At 29.7% G+C, this 21,048-nt stretch overlaps 1 protein-coding gene across 3 annotated transcripts in view; it reads right to left on the bottom strand.

Annotated features, from left to right (window-relative positions):
* Nucleotides 1–677: 677 nt before the first annotated feature.
* Pgant9 (polypeptide N-acetylgalactosaminyltransferase 9) overlaps nt 678–21,048 on the bottom strand; it is a 270,158-nt gene continuing 249,787 nt past the window's right edge. For all 3 annotated transcript variants that reach the window (XM_075312576.1, XM_075312578.1, XM_075312577.1), the window contains 2 exons: nt 11,244–11,351; nt 678–5,395 (listed from right to left, as the gene is read on the bottom strand). In XM_075312576.1, the coding sequence (XP_075168691.1) occupies nt 5,234–5,395; nt 11,244–11,351 (270 nt within the window). In that variant the 3' untranslated portion in view covers nt 678–5,233. The remainder of the gene's footprint in view (nt 5,396–11,243; nt 11,352–21,048) is intronic.

The following is a 21,048-nucleotide window of genomic DNA, read 5'->3' as shown; positions in this document are numbered from 1 at the left end:
ATGAAAAAATCGATTTTTCGAAATTTGAAAAAAAAAAATCGTAGGAAGTCTGTGTTATGATTCTCATTACAATCCCAAATTCGTATGTAAAAGTGAAGTATTAAATTTATGAAGTTTTTCATTTTTATGTTGTAAAAATTATAAGTTCATGTTTCCGCCTAAGATTTACGATTTAAATTTTTCAAAGTGTACCAATATATATTTTCCTTAAAGTGTAATCCTTGATGAAATGTTGAAAATTTGGTTAATTAAATATAATTTTATAATTTGAAAGTTCTTAAATATGAAATGAATGTTTATGTGTTTTTTCTTATAGAGAAACTGTGCTACTTTTTATAATTTTTTTTTTTAAATAAATAAGCGACTTTTTCCCAAAAATGAAACGTTTTGGAAAACATCAGCTGTTAGATCACTTTAGAGATAGGAGAAAGCATAGCGATTATTCGAAATTCTTTAGGCTTCTGGTACACCTTATCGTCCTTTAATCCAACTAACCTTTACAGATTTTGCTTTTTCATCACTTCTATATATAATTAATATTTAATCAATCCATAATGCAATGGTAATGACAATACCATGTCATCGCCAATGTGAATTAAGTACTCATTATAAATGCAATATCCTTTCATAGGTATTTCCAAATCCCCCATTTTGCATAAAGTATAAAACAAAAACAATTTTGAAATTTTATAAGCGATTTTTAATCAGGATATGTAATTTAAAGCTACATAGGATTTTTTTGTTGATTTTATTTTTTTACTAATTTAAAATTAAAATTAAATGCATAACTGTTGAAAGCGCTTTGCCTAGTTGGATTTTTTTGTATATGTTTATGTTTATATTCGTATTTAAAAATATGTATGTGTGTGTATGGATGCATATGTAAATGTAAATGTGTCTCTTTATTGTGGTCTCTTATTGGTTTTAATAATTATGTATAAATATTTAACAAACAAATTTGCTATGGAATGTTTAAAAAAAAAATAAACAAAACAAAAAAAGGAGAGAATGGAAAATTACTATAAAAAAGAAAGAAAGAAAAAAATTAAATGGCAGGCTATAGCAGAAGGGGCATAATGAGTCACTAATTGAGCATCCAACTAAATAAAAACAAAAAAAAACGTAATTAAACAAAGCCTTGGCTAAAGTGATAATCCTTAATAATTTATGACTCTGGTTTTTTTATGATTATGGAATGGTATATGGGGGGTTTGGCTTATGGGAGTTTGGAGTTGAATTTAATTGATATGTTATGTTAATTTTTTTCTGCATCATTTTGTCCGTTATCGTTTGCTTTTAAATAGAAGTTCTATGTCTTCTTTTAGGATAAAAATGGTTTCTTTTGGCAAGATTTTGTGCTTGTAATGTTTTCTTGTTCTACTTCAGTTTTTAGATTTATTTTCTACTATATTGTTAGAAAAAAAAATTATTGATTTTACTTTTTGCTTTTTCATAACTTTTAAATTCTATGGGGTCTTTTTTTGTTACATAATTTTTTAACATTGCCGGAATGCTTATAGGATATCACTAACCTCTTATAATTAAAAAGTTTGTTTTAATTCTAATTTCTTAATTATTTTTATATAAATTCTAAATTTATATTTACATTTGTTTATTGAATTAAACAATAGGATAAACAAAAAATGTATTTGGATTTTTTTTTAACCAATTTGGTTTTGTTTCTCTATTATATACAAAAATAGGAAATTTTATTTATATTTACAAAAGGTATTGTATTTTTGCTATATTTATAAATTGTATAAAATATATTAAATTCTCTTAGTAACTATACACATAAAAACAAATTTAAAGAAATATATTGAATGAAATAAGTTTGGCAAAGAATTTCTTCTTAAAACTAACATTTTGTGTTTTTTTGGAAAATAAACAAAAAAAAAAAATGAACACAAAATAAAAAAATGAGGATAGTTCATTAATTTCCTACTCATTTATTTGTCCTTACACTCATAGAAAAATTTTTTTTTTGAGAAATTCACAAAACTTGTTATTAAAATGGAGCCAATTTCCCATGTTGTCATATCCAATACCACACAGAAAAAAAATATCACCAAAATATTTCCAATTGAAATTTTATTGGAATATTGAATAATATTAAATTAAAAATTTAATTGATTTTTAATAGAAATAAAGAGCAATTACAAAAATTGATAGTATCAATTAATTTTTTTAGTTGGATCAATTAATTGTTTAATTGATTTTTGAGATTGTTGCTATCTATTTTATTTATTTATTTGCATACCCAGCAAAAAAAAAAGCGTCGCCAAAAAAGGATCCTTTTGGATCCGGAAGTGGTGCAAAATTGACGCAGAAGCGATGAATTTAACATAGGCTTGTCATAGGACGGAAGTCCTCCATTTCAACAGCCGTTGCACTGAATTTGCATCACTTCTTTAGGTGTGATCCGAATTCAATGTTTTGGATGTAAATTAAAAAATTCGGTGATATTTTGTCAAATAAATTTTTTTTTATAATTTTTAATGGATTCTAAGGCTTGTCGGAAACGTTTGACCTCAAATATTTTCAAAAATTCACAATTTTTTCACATTGGATTTAGCATTTTTGTCGACAAAGTTTAAATGATTTGTACCATTTTATGAATTCTTAATCTGTTTTTAACCTATTTGAAACAAAAAAAAAAGTTAAAATTATCCATTAAAAGTATGAAAAAACCAAGTTATAAAAAATTGAATTAAAAAAACTTCCTTGGTAGTTAAAATAAAGAACATCATTGGGAGTACATAGTTAAAATAAAGAACATCATTGGGAGTGCATCTTCTGGAAGTGCTTTTAAAGTTGTGCCTTTGGAAGAACTTCCAATTTTTTTTTGCTGGGATATTTATTATAATTAAAATTACAATAACTAAAAAGTAGACTTACAGCATGTTTCTGTATGTCGATCGAGCTCTGTCGATCGATTGAAATGGAAACAAACAGTTGAATTTACAACCAAAAATCAGCTGTTTCTGGGCTTTTCAGTCGATCAATAGAGCTCGGTCGACATATAGAAACATGCTGTTAAGCACTATCAACTGTAGCTATCGGCTTAAACTATCATTTTTGTGATTGTGAAGACATTTCAATTAAGAATTAATTGGATCAATTAATTTTGCGGTTGAATCTAAAAATTATTTTCTTCTGTGCAGGTGAATATCAATCAATTTCACAATCTTGGTGTTTTATGTTACACTCCATATTCAACGGAATTTTTGGTGAAATTATTTCACTAGCCTAAACCATGGTGAAAGTTGAATTATGCCCGTGATGGATAAATTTCCGTTTAAAAAACATTACTCATTTAAAAAAATTGAAAAATATTTTTATAAGTGATTTTTTTTGAATATGTTAAATATATTGAGTTTATAAAATGCTTTTGGTTCTGCCTATTTTGATTTCCACCCAAGGGATGTTTTTGATGAATTGTGCAACCGAGCTGGTTGTAGAAAAAATTCAAAAAATAACATGGAATTAGTGTCCTGAGTTCCATGTTATTTTTTTAATTTTTTCTACAACCAGCTCGGTTGCACAATTCATCAAAAATGTTCCCTTTCGTAGGTTTGTCGTGAAAATGGAATTGAAGTGGATATCCGAATATAGGAGAATGAAACTATCTTGTAAATATAAGGTAATTTCATCTTATTGACCTGAATTTTTCTTTTAAATAACGAAACTATTCACGATATCAATGAAACTTTTTCGTTATAATAATTTTAATAACATGCATTTGTGCATACATGGAACTGACAATAAATATTTGCTTCTTACTAATATTTTGTCTCGAAAAGAAAGAATTTGTAATTTTTCTGCATGCATTAAATAAACAATTTAAATAATTGAACTAAATACATAATATAATTATACACCAAGCAACACTATATAAATAAATATTTAAATGGGATATCTCCACACATAATTTTCAATTTGCATTGAAGCAAATGATAATAGGGCTTTTTTGCGCTGGGTACAATGGAAAATCCTCGTAATAAAAGCGATTTGAGCGGCTGATTGATCCGAATCGGCACTTCAGTCCAAGTCTGATCCCTTTTGCCAACTTAATTTACAATAAATAAGTTGCATTTTTTATCAATTCACAGTAGCTGTTTATTGTGAATGTCTTTTACAAAAGGAAATAATTTCTTAATAACTTGTTATTATCGGTCTTTTCTGTAAAACATATGATCGCATACAAACATTTTACTAAACGGCGTTTCATTCTCCCGTTAAGTATTAATAGGAGGATGAGAAAGCGGACATTGACATTTTCAGTTTATCATTAGAAACCCAGAGATCGAAGTAGAGTATCTCCCTACTGGTTCTTTAAATTTGGAACATTTTCGTATTTCGTATTTATACGGATATAATAATTTCGATGTTTTCATTTTTATATAAAACTTACACACAAGGCATATTCATATATTTAAGAACATATTCATATATCTTATGAAGATTTCATTTAGATTCTGTTTTTGCTAAGACATACTTGAATTATATTATCTGTTTATTCTAGAAAAAAACTGTATCAATCTAAATATGAATATATTGATATATTTAAGAACATGTTCATACATATGAAGAACACTTTTTCATATTCCAAGTTAACAACAGCATATTTTAAATATATATATGTTAAAGAATTCATTTATTTTAATTTCATTATATAATAATTTCTTTTATTGGGGAATAATCTCAAATACTATCAAAAAATTTTTTTTTCACACTTCAAGTTTTTCGTAAAATCTTGTATTTTTTTGTTTTTGTAGCGTTAACAATTTAATACTTTCAGAATTTTCTGTTGCTTGGTGTTCATTATATGGAAATTTTTTAAAATAGCGAAACAAAAAAACAACGAAAATAAAAACAAACAAAAATTCTTCTAAAATGAAAATCTATCATTACTACTTATTTTTTAAATATATATATATATTGTTATATAGTTTTGTATGTTTTTCTACAACAGTCATTTTTAAAATGTCTCTTTTTCATCTCTCATTTATCAGTTATCAGCTAGTTTTGTATAAAAAAGTACATCAACACTTTCTTTCGTTTTTTGTTTTTATAAATTCCTTTGAAAATATTGCACTTTGTGTATTTGTGTTTTTTCCTGGTGATGACCCTTTTTCGATTTTCTTTTGATTTTTTGCTATTTCCATTGGCGATAGTTATGCAACGTTAGTGAGGTTGGTATAAATTGGGTTCCATTCCCAAAAAAGTAACCTCACAACTTCGATGGATCATAATTTTCCAAACGCCAATGTTGTCGCAGATGACCCACGTTACATTCCTCCATGACAATTTTGTCTCGTTTCTCATTGATGGCCAGACATTTGTCCGAGGAGCCATGGCGAATTTGTTTGGTTTCGTTATTGAAAGTCCAGAACTGCAAGGGAACGGAAGAGAAAATGTTAAAAATATGGCATAAAAATAATCAAGTGGTGTTTATATAGGAAAAATGTTTGAACTTTAAATTGTTATCCTATTTTTAGAGACATGGAAAGGGAAAATCTTATAATGTATATTGACCCCAAATTGGTAACGTGAACTACAAACTTGTCTCATAAATGACACAGGCTCATTGAAAATGTCCAATACAATTGTTTACTATTATTTCTGCCGGAATTCGAATTCGATAACCCGCATTCAAGAAATGTGGATTTAAATTTCAAATAATCAAAATTGAAATCTGGGAGCCCGGGAGCAGCGGTTTGATACTTAAAGCCAGTATTAAGATGGCATTATCGCGCTAAAATAGCCAATTTTCACGGTTACTTTTCTTTTAGAAATCATTTGAAAGAAAATAAAATGTTCAATTGTTGCTTTGAATCATTCCCCATCAAGTTATAATAAAGTTTTCAAAAAGAAAAAAATACAACGTTATTCTGCTTTTACAGATTTATTTTTGATTTTAGCGGGTAAACTCGATATCGAACGTGTACTCACTGAGCCTAGTACTATATGCTTCTACTGTGACACACATATCATGTTTCAATACTGGATAGTGTCATTTAGATATCTGATTACATTGTTTTGTAGTCACTATGCAGATAATTCCCATTCACATCATGGCTGTACTTGGATGTAAGCGCAACCTGTTTGGTAAATGGGCAGAATTTGTCAGAATTGGCTCTCAGCTTGATTCCTTACCACGGTTGCAACCGTTGGTAGAATTCTGCCAAAAATGGTAGATTATTTACTGTTTGGTAGATTGGTATAATTCTAGATATTTTGGTAGATTTTACAAAATATTCCTCTCTAATTAAGAGGCACTTCAGAAATTTCCCCTAAAAATAAAATTTTGACAAAATTTTCTATTGAAATACAATTTTTACTACATTTTCTATGGAAATCAAATTTTGTCAAAATTTTCTATAGAAATAAAATTTTGGGTAAAATTGTCTATAGAAATAAAATTTTGACAAAAATTTCTATAGAAATAACATTTTGACAAAATTTCCCCTAAAAATAAAATTTTTACAAAATTTTCTATAGAAATAAAATTTTTGACATAATTTTCTATAGAAATACAATTTTTACAAAGTTTTCTATAGAAATAAAATTTTGACAAAATTTTCTATAGAAATAAAATTTTGATAAAATTTTCTATAGAAATAAAATTTAGACAAAATTTTCTATAGAAATGTATAACTAGAAAAAAATTTTGACATAATTTTCTATGGAAATAAAATTTTGGACAAAATTTTCTATAGAAATAAAAATTTAGACAAAATTTTCTATAGAAATAAAATGTTGACAAAATTTTCTATAGAAATAAAATTTAGACAAAATATTCTATAGAAATAAAATTTTGACTAAACATTCTATAGAAATAAAAGTTTGCCAACATTTTCTATAGAAATAAAATTTTGACAAAATTTTCCATAGAAATAAAATTTAGACAAAATTTTCTATAGAAATAAAATTTTGGACAAAATTTTATATAGAAATAAAATTTTGCCAACATTTTCTATAGAAATAAAATTTTGAAAAAATTTTCTATAGAAATAAAATTTTAACAAAATTTTCTATAAAAATAAAATTTTCTATAGAAATAATATGTAACAACATTTTCTATAGAAATAAAATTTTGACAAAATTTTCCATAGGAATAAAATTTAGACAAAATTTTCCATAGAAATAAAATTTTGGACAAAATTTTCTATAGAAATAAAATTTTGACATAATTTTCTATCGAAATAACATTTTGGACAAAATTTTCTATAGAAACAAAATTTTGCCAACATTTTCTATAGAAATAAAATTTGGACAAAATTTTCTATAGAAATAAAATTTTGACAAAATTCTCTATAGAAATAAAAATTTAGACAAAATTTTCTATAGAAATAAAATTTTGACAAAATTTTCTATAGAAATAAAATTTAGACAAAATATTCTATAGAAATAACATTTTGACTAAACATTCTATAGAAATAAAAGTTTGCCAACATTTTCTATAGAAATAAAATTTAGACAAAATTTTCTATATAAATAAAATTTTGGACAAAATTTTATATAGAAATAAAATTTTGCCAACATTTTCTATAGAAATAAAATTTTGCCAACATTTTCTATAGAAATAAAATTTTGAAAAAATTTTCTATAGAAATAACATTTTAACAAAATTTTCTATAAAAATAAAATTTTCTATAGAAATAATATGTAACAACATTTTCTATAGAAATAAAATTTTGACAAATTTTTCCATAGAAATAAAATTTTGACAAAATTTTCCATAGAAATAAAATTTTGACAAAATTTTCTATAGAAATAAAATTTTGACAAAATTTTCTATAGTAATAAAATTTTGGGTAGGTTAGGTGGCAGCCCGATGTATCAGGCTCACTTAGACTATTCAGTCCATTGTGATACCACATTGGTGAACTTCTCTCTTATCACTGAGTGCTGCCCGATTCCATGTTAAGCTCAATGACAAGGGACCTTCATTTTATAGCCGAGTCTGAACGGCGTTCCACATTGCAGTGAAACCACTTGGAGAAGCTTTGAAACCCTTAGAAATGTCACCAGCATTACTGAGGTGGGATAATCCACCGCTGAAAAACTTTTTGGTGTTCGGTGGAAGCAGGAATCGAACCCACGACCTTGTGTATGCAAGGCGGGCATGCTAACCATTGCACCACGGTGGCTCCCGTGGTGCAATGGGTAGCATGGTAAAATTGTCTATAGGAATAAAATTTTGACAAAATATACTACAGAAATAAAATTTTGCCCACTTTTTCTATAGAAATAAAATTTTGACAAAATTTTCTATGGAAATAACATTTTGGACAAAATTTTCTATAGAAATAACATTTTGCCAACATTTTCTATGGAAATAAAATTTGGACAAAATTTTCTATAGAAATAAAATTTTGAAAAAATTTTCTATAGAAATAAAATTTTGGGTAGGATAGGTGGCAGCCCGATGTATCAGGCTCACTTAGACTATTCAGTCCATTGTGATACCACATTGGTGAACTTCTCTCTTATCACTGAGTGCTGCCCGATTCCATGTTAAGCTCAATGACAAGGGACCTCCTTTTTATAGCCGAGTCCGAACGCCGTTCCACATTGCAGTGAAACCACTGGGAGAAGCTTTGAAACCCTCAGAAACGTCACCAGCATTACTGCCACTTTTTCTATAGAAATAAAATTTTGACAAAATCTTCTATGGAAATAACATTTTGGACAAAATTTTCTATAGAAATAAAATTTTGCCAACATTTTCTATGGAAATAAAATTTGGACAAAATTTTCTATAGAAATAAAATTTTGACAAAATTTTCTATAGAAATAAAATTTTGAAAAAATTTTCCATAGAAATAAAATTTTGACAAAATTTTCCATAGAAATAAAATTTTGACAAAATATTCTATAGAAATAAAATTTTGAAACAAATTTGGTATAGAAATAAAATTTTGACAAAATTTTCTATAGAAATAAAATTTACACAAAATATTCTATAGAAATAAAATTTTGACTAAACATTCTATAGAAATAAAATTTTGCCAACATTTTCTATAGAAATAAAATTTTGACAAAGTTTTCTCTAGAAATAAAATTTTAACAAAATTTTCTATAGAAATAAAATTTTTGGGTTCTTAAATTTCTCTAATCCTTGACAACTACCGGTCTATCTCAGCCTACGAAATAACCACGGCATAGTGATTTAATACATAGATCATCATAGATTCAATCACAAACTCATATATGATCATTGTCGTAACCCCTCAGGAATTATTTCTAAACAATTCTTCTCTATAGGTTGTATCTAATCCTAGTCCTTTACCAATCAGAGAAGTGTAGAATAAAACAATACTGATATAAGATAAATTCCATTTTTTTCATCATAGAAAATATGGAATTTTGGCAAATTCTGTGTTTAGTTTCTAACAAATATCTGCCCAGTGTGACCATACCGTTAGATAAAACATATGCATCTTCTTTTAATCATGGAAATACTTACAACTAAAATACAAATAATATTAGCTCATTGCGAGGTAAAAAAATGTTAATACAATCCACTGCATGTTTATGCATATCTTACATCTTCCCACATACGAATGTAGATCATCTTTGTATCCTGTTTCCTGCCATCACATAAACCACTACTTTTGAAGAATGTAACCACAAAAGGTTTGCTGTACAAAAGATTAAGTGTTGGGATATAACGGTACCAGCACATTTCAGAATATGCAACTACAAGGTAATCATTTACCCCCAACCCCCCAACAAAATGTAAATATTAGCCTCAGGATGTACTGTATAATACCACGAAATGACAAAATGAGAAAATAAATACCATAAGGTATGAAGAAGTTCCTATTTATTCATCAGTTATAATTATTGTTTTCTCTCTTTTATTGTTCTCTTTTGTATGCTGTGCCGACGAAAGTATACATCCGTTTGTCGTGTTTTCCTTGTTATGGTGGCATTTTTCTTCTCATTGTTCCCTTTTACCACACATTCTCATTGTCATGTATGTATGTATTTTGCTTTCATAGGAGTGTCAGAGTGAAAACAATTAACAAAGACTGAAAGATGTACATATTTAAGCATGTATGATGAAAGCAACAGGGTTTAGGAAGTTAGAATTTTTATGGGTATACTTCAATAATTCGGGGAATCATAAACTTATAAGGACGAATGGTTATAATGAGAGAAAAAAGGATATTCTATGAAATGGCAATATTAAATTACCTCTCAAATGATATAAAAGTAATTCTGAGACGTTGAGAGCACCGACATGTTTCATGTTCTCTTCCAGGACCCTTTACATTGATGGTACAGTAGGTAACGTATATAATCATATCTCATATAAGAAAAAAAAACGTATAAGTGGAAGTATATGGTTTTCTATAAACCCTACGGGAAATGGGTCAAACACAGAATATGTACAGAGCAAGTTTCTGGTTTTTGTGGATCAATCCCAGTTCAGGTCAAAACGTATGGAAGGGGACAGGTCACTTTGACACAGATTCGACATTGACATTTAGAATCATTCCGAAGGATACGTTGTCCCGGAACAGTTTAGTAGAACCATTCCATCCCAAACAGGTCCTCATTTACTAATCGGGGATCACCTGCTTTGTTTTGAGCATACAAACCGCGACAGAGGTGATAAGATTTTGGAATGTATTGACTGCTAAATTCAGCTGATTTTTTGAATGCCTACTCATTGTGTTGCACTTCTTCAGTTTGAAATGAAAGGTTAAACAATGTTGCTATTTTAGAGGTTTCTGACAACCAAGAAAATATTCTTAATTTAGCAGAACGAAGGCGAAAACACAGAGTTTGTAGTGAAAATTCTTGTTATCACAAAACTCAGTATTAAACACGAGTTCCTCGGGAATTGGTTAAGACTTTACAGTATTATTGAGGTTTATAAATTTTTTCCATATGTCCCTTTTTCTTCTTAATTGCAAGCTTGAAGAAGAAAGATCATACATACATTTTTAACGAGTCAACATATTGAAACGTTATTAAAGCTAATGTAGCTGAAAATATAAGTAAGAAGGACTTTATCAACACCAAGGCAAACCGTCGTTCCTTTGGTGAATATACAAAATGGCCAGAAATATTATGATTACCCACATATTATGAATTATCTTGGCGTTATTAATACGCCCACGTCCTGATGCAATGTGGCAACGTAGTAAGAATGAAGTCGACATTATATTTTCCCTTAACGCAGGAAATAATATTTAATCGCACAAGCAAACTGTATATCTTACCTGATTTCCTTTGGAGCCATGGCAAGGATAAAGCATAACATCATGTCCTGCATAATCAAGGCAGGCCTCATCACGGCGAATTTCACCAGCTTTACTCAGCATCCAGTACTACAAGCAATTTGGGAGTAGTGGCAAAAGTGCATTTGCAACCAAGCATATAAAATATGTTTTACACCCGACCGAAAGGATGATCCAAGTGCGGGCGGTGGACGTTGTTATATTTTTATATCAGCCCAGCCACCATATCCATATCAGACCAGGTGAGACAGGATGATGCACACAAGTAAATGTATTCCCAGCAGGAGATGCCACATAGTTGTCGTCATATTTTAGATACAGTTGAAGTGGAGAGCATGAGGCAAGCCAATTTTGGTAGGTTGCATTTTCAGTGTGGTAGTTGTGTTGTTTTTTTTTTTTTTTGATTATTTTTCACAGCACGAAAATAGAGATGTAGAAAAGACAAAAAAGATGGTCGTTAATATAAACTCATATATGTATGAATACAGAGAGTGAGTTGTATTTTAAAGTTCAGCAATTTAATTTTTCTTTAAAAAAAACATTTCACAACAGCAAATATTTTATGGTGCAGCGAATATTTTGTTTATAAAATCAAACAAATAATTTGTATATGCAAAATGAAAAAATGTTTATTAAAAAGTAAGTGTGGCTTTAATCGCCATAAATCACTCTAATCGGTAAAATTTTTTAACTCTATGTAATTTTGATTGGTGCAACTAACAATTGTTTTAGCATTTATGTTATAATATTGTTTTACTTTTATCCAATTTATCGACAACAGTTAGACACAAAAAAAATTAATTTCTTTTCTCGGAACGACGTTTCCCTTTGTTGTTAAACTTATTTCTTTCAGGTAAAACAAAGTCCATTGAGCACAAACCTGGCAACGGGTACCATAACTAAAGATTTATTTTCCTTAAAGGGAACAACTATAAAAAGAATATAAATTTTCTACGGACTAAAATTTTGTTTCGGAGGAAAGAATTATTTTTTTTAGTATGTAGCCATCGTTTCGGTTGAGAATTTCTAAAAAAATGATTTTAATTTTATAATTAATTATTATTCGAGCTATATGGACAAAGAATGAACTTAGGTTAGGTTAGGTATAGTGGCAGTCCGATATTTCAGGCTCACTTAGATTAGTTAGTCCATTGTGATACTACAGCGGAGAACTTCCCTCTTATCACTGAGTTCTGCCCGATTCTATGTTAAGCTCAATGACAAGAAGGAACTTGATAAATTGAGTCATTGAAAAGAATTTCTATTGTGATCCTCGCTAATATAATAGTCAGTTTTTATTTCCATTTTATTGAAAACACTGCTTGTAATTTAATATTCGGAAGATCAACTCGGTTTATGTAATGTATAAAAATTCTTCTTTTTTTTCTTAGCATAATTTTAGGCGTTACTGAAGGACTGTACTATTGTCTGCTTAAAAAGAGGTTAAATTGCCCACAAATATAAAATTGGACTCGTAAGCTAGATTATTTATTTAAGACATCGAACATTTAATGGAATTTGGGTTCAAAATGTGCAAAATATACTTCAGCAAAAAAAAAAAAAATAAAATGCAAATAAAAAGTGGCACAGTATGACAAAAAATTGGTACAAAAATGTAAAAAGTAATTTCTTCTAGAGTTAATTTGTCACAGGACACTCCTTATTTTGTTTTAATCTTAACTTAAGTTTTTTTTTTAACAAAATATTTGCAGTCGGAAGAATTAAAATCCCTATTTCGTTCTCAGTGATAAGAGAGAAGTTCACCAATGTGGCATCACAATGGACTGAATAGTCTAAGTGAGCCTGATACATCGGGCTGCCATCTAACCTAACCTATTTCGTTCTTGTGCCACCTTTAAAGTGTTGCAAGTTAAACCTCGTCTAAAAAAGGACTAGTTTTCGAGGTTACTGCTACCAAAACTGAAGCAAAATAAATATTGTGATCTATAACTGAGGTACTATGAACTTTACTATTCTTTTAAATATACACTGACTCAAAAATGTCTTCGTACACATCCAAAGACAAAAATACATTCCTCCGGAACGAAATTTTAAGCAAACGAAATTTCCCTTTCTTACACTGAAAAAAAAAATATTTACGTGATATTAAAGATTATGCAATCCAAATTTTAGGATACGCAATTTACAAAATATTAAGGACAGATTTCTTCAAAATATTGACATTTTAATTAAAACAAAGTTTATAATCTTTAGTTCAAAATTTTTTTCCATTAAATTTAGTACACAAATTTTATAAATTTGCGTCCCTCCGCTAAAGTCACATGTCTTTGAACTATGGACAAATTTTCTTTAAAATAAAGAAACACATTTTTGATGTAAAGAAATCGCCCTTAAATTAACTGAAATATTGAATCTTTTAAGATAAAAAAGCTTCAAATATAGGCTAAGACTTATTTTAAGGATTTAGCATCCTTGGATTAAAGTTTTTTTTTTTTTTGAATTAAGAAAACATTTTCACTTTGAGGTATCCGCTTTAATTTGGATTTTTAAACTGGCATTTGTTTGTATGTGAATAGCTTTATTAATACACTTTATTAATATATTAATACATGAAAATGAAAATTCGATAAATGAGATCTGAATCCCAATTTTAATTTTATTGATCCTAGTAAACTTTTATTGATCAAGTAAACTTTTTTTTGAGTGTATATTGAATTTCCTTTAAGTGAAAAAAAACTCCAAAATTATGGTAAACGATTCCACAATTATTTCCTATCTAGTTTATTTGCTGTTAAAGAATTTAGCTCAAAAGACAATTTCTCCGTACCCCCCTAAGAAAAAAATACATTTCTCCGCAATGAAATTTTAACGAAGTTCCCCTTTATAAAGTATTTTTTTAAGAGCAAAAGACCCGAAATTATAATAAACGATTCAATGATTTTTTTCAACTTAGTTTATTTGCTGTTAAAAAAATGGCTCAAAAGAAAATTTGCTTGTCTAGAAATTCGTTCCTCAGAAAAGAAAACTCTTCTTTCCGTGTGGCCTCTGGCGATTTGTGAGTCGTATATTATTCCATCAGTAGACTTCAGATTTCCCTCACATACAAAGATATATATTCACAGTTCGCACAATTCTTTCCTCACACTAATAGTCAGTCTTACCTGGTCGTTCTGATATTGGCTTATATGCCATAGTTTTTTTTTTGCTTTTTTAGAGTATCTAAATTACATATTGAATGTCTTTAAATGATTTGTGGTATTTCAGATAAAAATTGTCCATTGTTTTTTCAGGTTTATAATAATTTTTCTAGTGTCTATAGAAATTTGCTTTATTATAGATGGTGACAACTACAACTTTGTTGTCTTAAATATTTATACTTTATCGTATAATATATTATCCTATATAGTTTTGCAATTTGTTTTATTATTTTTCAAAAATAAATTTTGATTTTTGTGATCACCATAAACATTTGCTGTTGTATGTAAGTAATTTCTCCTATGTGTGATATATTTTTATAAAAAAAGCTGTTATAAATACTTATAAACTATTAAATTTTAGCAAATACAATAAATATAGTAAATAGTTGAAAACATAATTATAGCCACAAACTCCGTTAAAAATAAACAGCATTGATTATTATTGCCATCTAATCATACATCATCCAACCATCATGAATTTAAAATTAAACGTCAGCAAATATTATTGTTATGTATTATGAAATTTTATTACCAAAATTTTTTAATTATCGTTAGTTGGTCACCTGTCTAAATGGGATTGTATTGAGTGAAGAAAATAAAAAAAATATAAATAAAAAAATTATAACTTATGCTAGAATGAAGATGTAATTATACAAAAGATATTTTTGATTGGGAAAATATTATAATAGAAAATACAGTTACATCACATAGGTAAGATATAGGATGATGACGTTTTGGAATATCAGGCCTCAAGTAGACCTTGAGAAGAGAATTTCTGGAAGTACTCTTCTTGTTACCCTGAGAAGAGACATACTTGTAGTGCTAAAGTGAATACAAAAGTATGTCAAGTTACCAAGAGTTCTCAGTATTGCCAGTATTCTTTGGCTCTTGTCCCCAAATTAGGACGCTTTCGCCCCCAATAATCCACAATTAACATTAAAATTCCTCACAAAAATCCCCAATAATTTTTTTACAAGTTGTTGCGAAAAAATAAAGGAATAGATTCTATTGTAGAAAATCAGTAATAATTTAATTGATAAAGTTGTAAAAATTTTGTCATACCAGTTTGCGAACTGCAAATAAGATTTCGAAATCCAATACTAGGAGACCGGTGATGGTTTTCCAAATGCTCGAGAAATAAAAGTAGGAGTATTTAGGAATGGCAATTTTACTTCTAATTACACAAGAAATAACATTGGGTGGTGGATCAATGTAAAGGCGAACCATATCCATCATTTCACAATTTATCAGTAATGAATACTTATGAAAGGGACAACCTTTAAGTCCGAGTCCTCACGAAATGAGTTCACAATTATAGAAAAATGTCTTAGCCATGATGGGTAAAATTACAAATTAGCGCTTTCAACTATAAAAGAAATAAACGACGAGCTTATTTCACAACGATCCGTTCATGAAAGTGAATCAACACATGTGTGGTGTCAAACGGAGAAATGGCAGTGAAACAGTCAAAACAACAACCACCGTTTATGATCTGAAAACGTAATGGTTACGTATTTATAAAAAAAAAACTGCACCGTAACATACGCTCTAACAGTGACCTTAGCGCATTGAACCGCCGAAGGAGTTTTCTAACGAATATTTTAAGGCTTTTCATGGCCAAAGAAAAACGAAAGCGGTTCATAAAATCGAATGCCCGTGGACAAAACCGTGAACATTCCATTTTGATTTTTCGTAAACGTTTCCATTTCATTTTGTTACCGTTCGTTCACCAATTTGGAACGTAATTTTTTCTATTAGTATGGGCCTCCCAAAAAAAATCCGTTTTCTACTCCCAATGGTCTTTTTGTACTATTTTGTATGATAAAATTTAATAGAATGAAAAGATTTATATAAAAGAATATTTGTTATTACAAAGTAGGTTCTAAATCCTATTTTCCGGCTGAGAAATGAACTGGGTGACGCCTACGCAAACTGTATGATATTTGAGAGAAGCACCGACAAAAACTGTATGATATTAGAGAAATTTTCCTCATGAATGCCACCTACTGACGCAGTTTGCTTCACAGTTTCGTCCACTTGTCATTTTGTCTTCGTGTCTGTTGTCAGCATCTCAAAATATATTTTCGACAATACTTTTTATGGGCAATAAATTTCATTAGAGGTGCATATTAGCTTGTGGAATTCAACGCTACCCAAAAAAATTCTTTAGCATAAATAGAAATACATTGCTAATGGTAAGGAGACTTATCGCAAGAGGTTCATCATACCGGTCTTTGAGATAAGTAAAACTTGTCAGAAACAATCATCACTACGGTATCCATAATTGATGAAAAGAAATTATATTGAATTATTCCACTACTCTCCGCTGCATATTTGGTACCGCGGCATATTTTTCTATATACAGTGAAAGTCGAAACAAAGTGTTTTGATGTGTTAAGTTTTTACTTTGTGATTTTTTAGAATTAAGTAGAGATTTGATTAAAGAAAAAACAAAAAAATTAAAATTTTTTTTGAAACATATACTAATGTACCCTATTCTATAATATTCATCATAATTGTAATCTCTGTGGAAAAACCCCACAACACAATATTTCTAAAATATTTTCCACAGAAAGTTGTATTATATTCTTTCACCAATTTGGGTCCACTGTTTTGCCATCATTCTAAATTGACATAACACCATGACAATCCATGGAGAAGTTAACTTTCGTTATATTATTTTCTATGTTAATCCTATACAAGTTTGTTTTTCGAAAATTTTTAATCAACAAAACATGAACCTTTAATCTTCTTTCACTTTGCCATTGCATTGTACATTGGCACGAGTCCAATTTAAAACTCAATACACAAACACTGAAACAAAAAAGGTCACTTCAAACTCACTGACAAAATGTACAGCATACAAAACATGGCGAATGCCTGCGGCCTTTCAGAGAATTTTTGCAAAGCTTCAAGTTTCGTACATAAAATATCCTTGCAAGCTCATTGGAGTACTCATTGTTGGATGGTGAATGGGTGCAATAAGCTTTAGTGTAGCAACAGATGCTTCCATCCATCCATTCATTGCTATTGTTAATGCAAATGCTTAATTAAGAAATGTTAATTAAGGTCCATGCTGGCAGCTATACACTTGTAAGTTGGAGAACAATGACTTTTATAATTGATAGCCAAAGCTTTTATTTATTGCAGTAGCTAATTACACACCTGAGAAGCTTCCCATGGCCGGAGCAAAAAAGAAATTCATTGTTAATGAATATGCAAAGGAAACAATTGATGATAAATGCAAAAAAGGAGGACAATTTTTGTGCGACGAAAACAAAAGCTTGTATTAATAGAAAATTTCCATTTTGTCTCATTGCCAAAAAATTTCCATGAAAAATTTCGTTCTCTTTTTGCTGAACAATCAAGGTTTCTGATTATGGGTTATTGTCTATATATATTCGTTTGGATGCACTAATTGCATGCTTTGGCCTTAATACGAAATAAAAAAAATCACACTTGATTATGGTATGCATTCATTTAGGAGTTTTGTATTTCTCCAATTCGATATTTGGAAAAAAAACTAAATAAAATTCTGATTGCATCAATTCAATGTTGATTGTTCGATTTGCATATTTTGTACTTTAACACAATCTGAGTTTGATAGGGGAAAATTCAGTTCTTTTTTTATACAAATGTAGTTTTTTTAGGAATAAAATTTATAGTCAACAATAATATGAATAAATTGATTTTTTAGAAAATTCTTTTAGAGCATAAATTCTAAACAATTTGGGATAACAAAAAAAAGTTTAGTTTCTAACATAATGTTGGCCATGTATCGATAGTATATGAAAACCGGTATATTAATGTTCACGGAAAATATACACGTTCTGGCCGAAAACAAACAAGTGTATACTGCCGTAAGTTCGGCCAGGCCGAATCTTATGTACCCTTCACCATGGATTGCGTAGAAACTATTACTAAAGACTGTCATTCTAAATCGAATTACTTGGGTTGTGGACCAAGTTTGGCATGGTTGTTAGATGCCATATACTAGCACGATGTACCAACCGAATCGGATGTAGTTTGCTCCTCCGGAGGTCTAATCTGGGGATCGGGGAACATCAAGGAACATCGGATGAATTTTGCTCTTCCAAGAGGCTCCGGAGGTCAAATCTGGGGATCGGTTTATATGGGGGCTATATATAATTCAGGACCGATATGGACCTATTTTTGCATAATTGTTAGAGACCATATACTAACACCACGTACCAAATTTCAACCGGATCGGATGAATTTTGCTCCTCCAAGAGGCTTCGGAGGTCAAATCTGGGGATCGGTTTATATGGGGGCTATATATAATTATGGACCGATATGGAGCAATTTTTGCATGGTTTTTAGAGACCATATACTAACACCACGTACCAAATTTCAACCGGATCGGATGAATTTTGCTCCTCCAAGAGGCTCCGGAGGTCAAATCTGCAGATCGGTTTATATGGGGGCTATATATAACTATGGACCGATATGGACCAATTTTTGCACGGTTTTTAGATACCATATACTAACACCACGTACCAAATTTCAACCGGATCGGATGAATTTTGCTCCTCCAAGAGGCTCCGGAGATCAAATCTGGGGATCGGTTCATATGGGGGCTATATATAATTATGGACCGATATGGACCAATTTTTACATAATTGTTAGAGACCATATACTAACACCACGTACCAAATTTCAACTGAATAGGATAAAGTTTGCTCCTCCAAGAGGCTCCGGAGGTCAAATCTGCAGATCGGTTTATATGGGGGCTATATATAATTATGCACCGATATGGACCAATTTGTGCACGGTTTTTAGATACCATATACTAACACTACGTACCAAATTTCAACTGAATCGGATAAATTTTGCTCCTCCAAGAGGATCCAGAGGTCAAATCTGTAGATCGGTTTATATGGGGGCTATATATAATTATGGACAGATATGTCCCATTTGCAATACCATCCGACATACATTAATAACAACAACTTATGCCAAGTTTCAAGTCGATAGCTTGTTTTGTTCGGAAGTTAGTGTGATTTCAACAGACGGACGGACATGCTTAGATATATACTTTATGGGGTCTTAGAGCAATATTTCGATGTGTTACAAACGGAACGACAAACTTAATATACCCATCCCATGACGGAGGGTATAAAAAACAAAACGTGAGACACAAAATTTTATTGTGAACATACAAATCTTGATTTTTACCAATATACATACAAATACACGCAAAGAATAAAATGTTTAGAGAACGTGTACCGAAGACATGTTTCCTTTGTTAGAACTTTTTGAATGTCTTTGAAAATTGCAAAATTTTTACCATTTTTTGCAATAAAACAATTAATTTTTGATCCAAAAACACAGTCCATTTCATTTCTTTTCTGACTTTAAGTCTTTAATAAGACTCATTTTAAAGTTTCATAGTAAAAATTTAATATAGTAGCATGAAATGTTGCTCCAATCTTTTCGGAATCTTCCGAACATTTTTAGAATATACACAGAAAAAAAAATATTTTTTGTCTTCAATCACGAAATTAATTGTTCCAATTAATTTATAATTTAAATGTCTTCAATCACAGAAATGATAGTATGAACCACCAAAGTCAATTAAAAAATTAATTGTTCCAATTGAAAAACTTATTGATACAATTAATTGTTGTGATAGATTTTTATTTCATTCAAAAAAAAAAAACAAAATGTTGAACCAATTAAATATATAATTGCGTTTTTTTTTAAATTCAATTAAAATTTTAATTGGAAAAATTTTGGTGATATTTGTTCCTGTGGATGTAAAAATATATGTTAAAAAACTTTCTGGTGTTCGGTTGAAACAGGGTTTGAACCCACGGACTTTTGTATGGAAGAGGGGCATGCTAACCGTTGCTCCACCGTCCAAATAAATGTATGTTTCTGTTAAATAAAGTTTCTTTACATCGTCTTGTGGGCGCCTAAAATTATGCTATATAAATATAACTGTTTGACTGTTTGCGTTGCTTGTGCGTTGATGGCTATAACGATAATGGTCTGTTGATTACAATAACAGCTACATAGCCCAGTGTATAGTGTGTTGGCTTACAAACTGTATGGTCAGCGGTTCGATTCTCTAACCAGGAGAAAAGTAAAATTTAAAAATTTATAAAATCGAATAATTTCATCTACATTGTTTGTATTACAGAAAAAGGGACTAAGGGACTAAAAGCCTCTTGGAAGTGAGAAAGATGTGAGATAAGGTGGGTATTAAGTTCGACTTATCTCGCTAAAATAGCCATTTTTTCACGGTTACTTATCTTTAATAATTCATTTGAAAGAAAATAGACTCTTTCATTTGTTACTTTGGTTCATCACCACCAAGTTATTATAAAATTTCCAAAAAAGCTATAATGTTATACTGCTTTTACAGATTTACTTTTGATTTTAGCGGCTCAACTCGAACTTAATACTCACCTTTAGTTTTTATTCAGTCCAGAGCACTAGCAAGTGTCACCCATCCAAAACTATACTACACTAATCATGAATTTCTAATATCGCCCCCAAATATATGCCTGGCTTTCTGCATACATATTAAATGTTACCACTGCTGACATGCTCTTTGTAGTCATCGTTAACTTTGGCCTTTAGGCAGAAATCGTATACAAAGATTT

Source organism: Haematobia irritans, chromosome 5 (assembly GCF_050003625.1).
Source record: "Haematobia irritans isolate KBUSLIRL chromosome 5, ASM5000362v1, whole genome shotgun sequence".
NCBI classification, from domain to species: domain Eukaryota; kingdom Metazoa; phylum Arthropoda; class Insecta; order Diptera; family Muscidae; genus Haematobia; species Haematobia irritans.
This window is presented reverse-complemented; position numbering and strand designations above follow the sequence as displayed.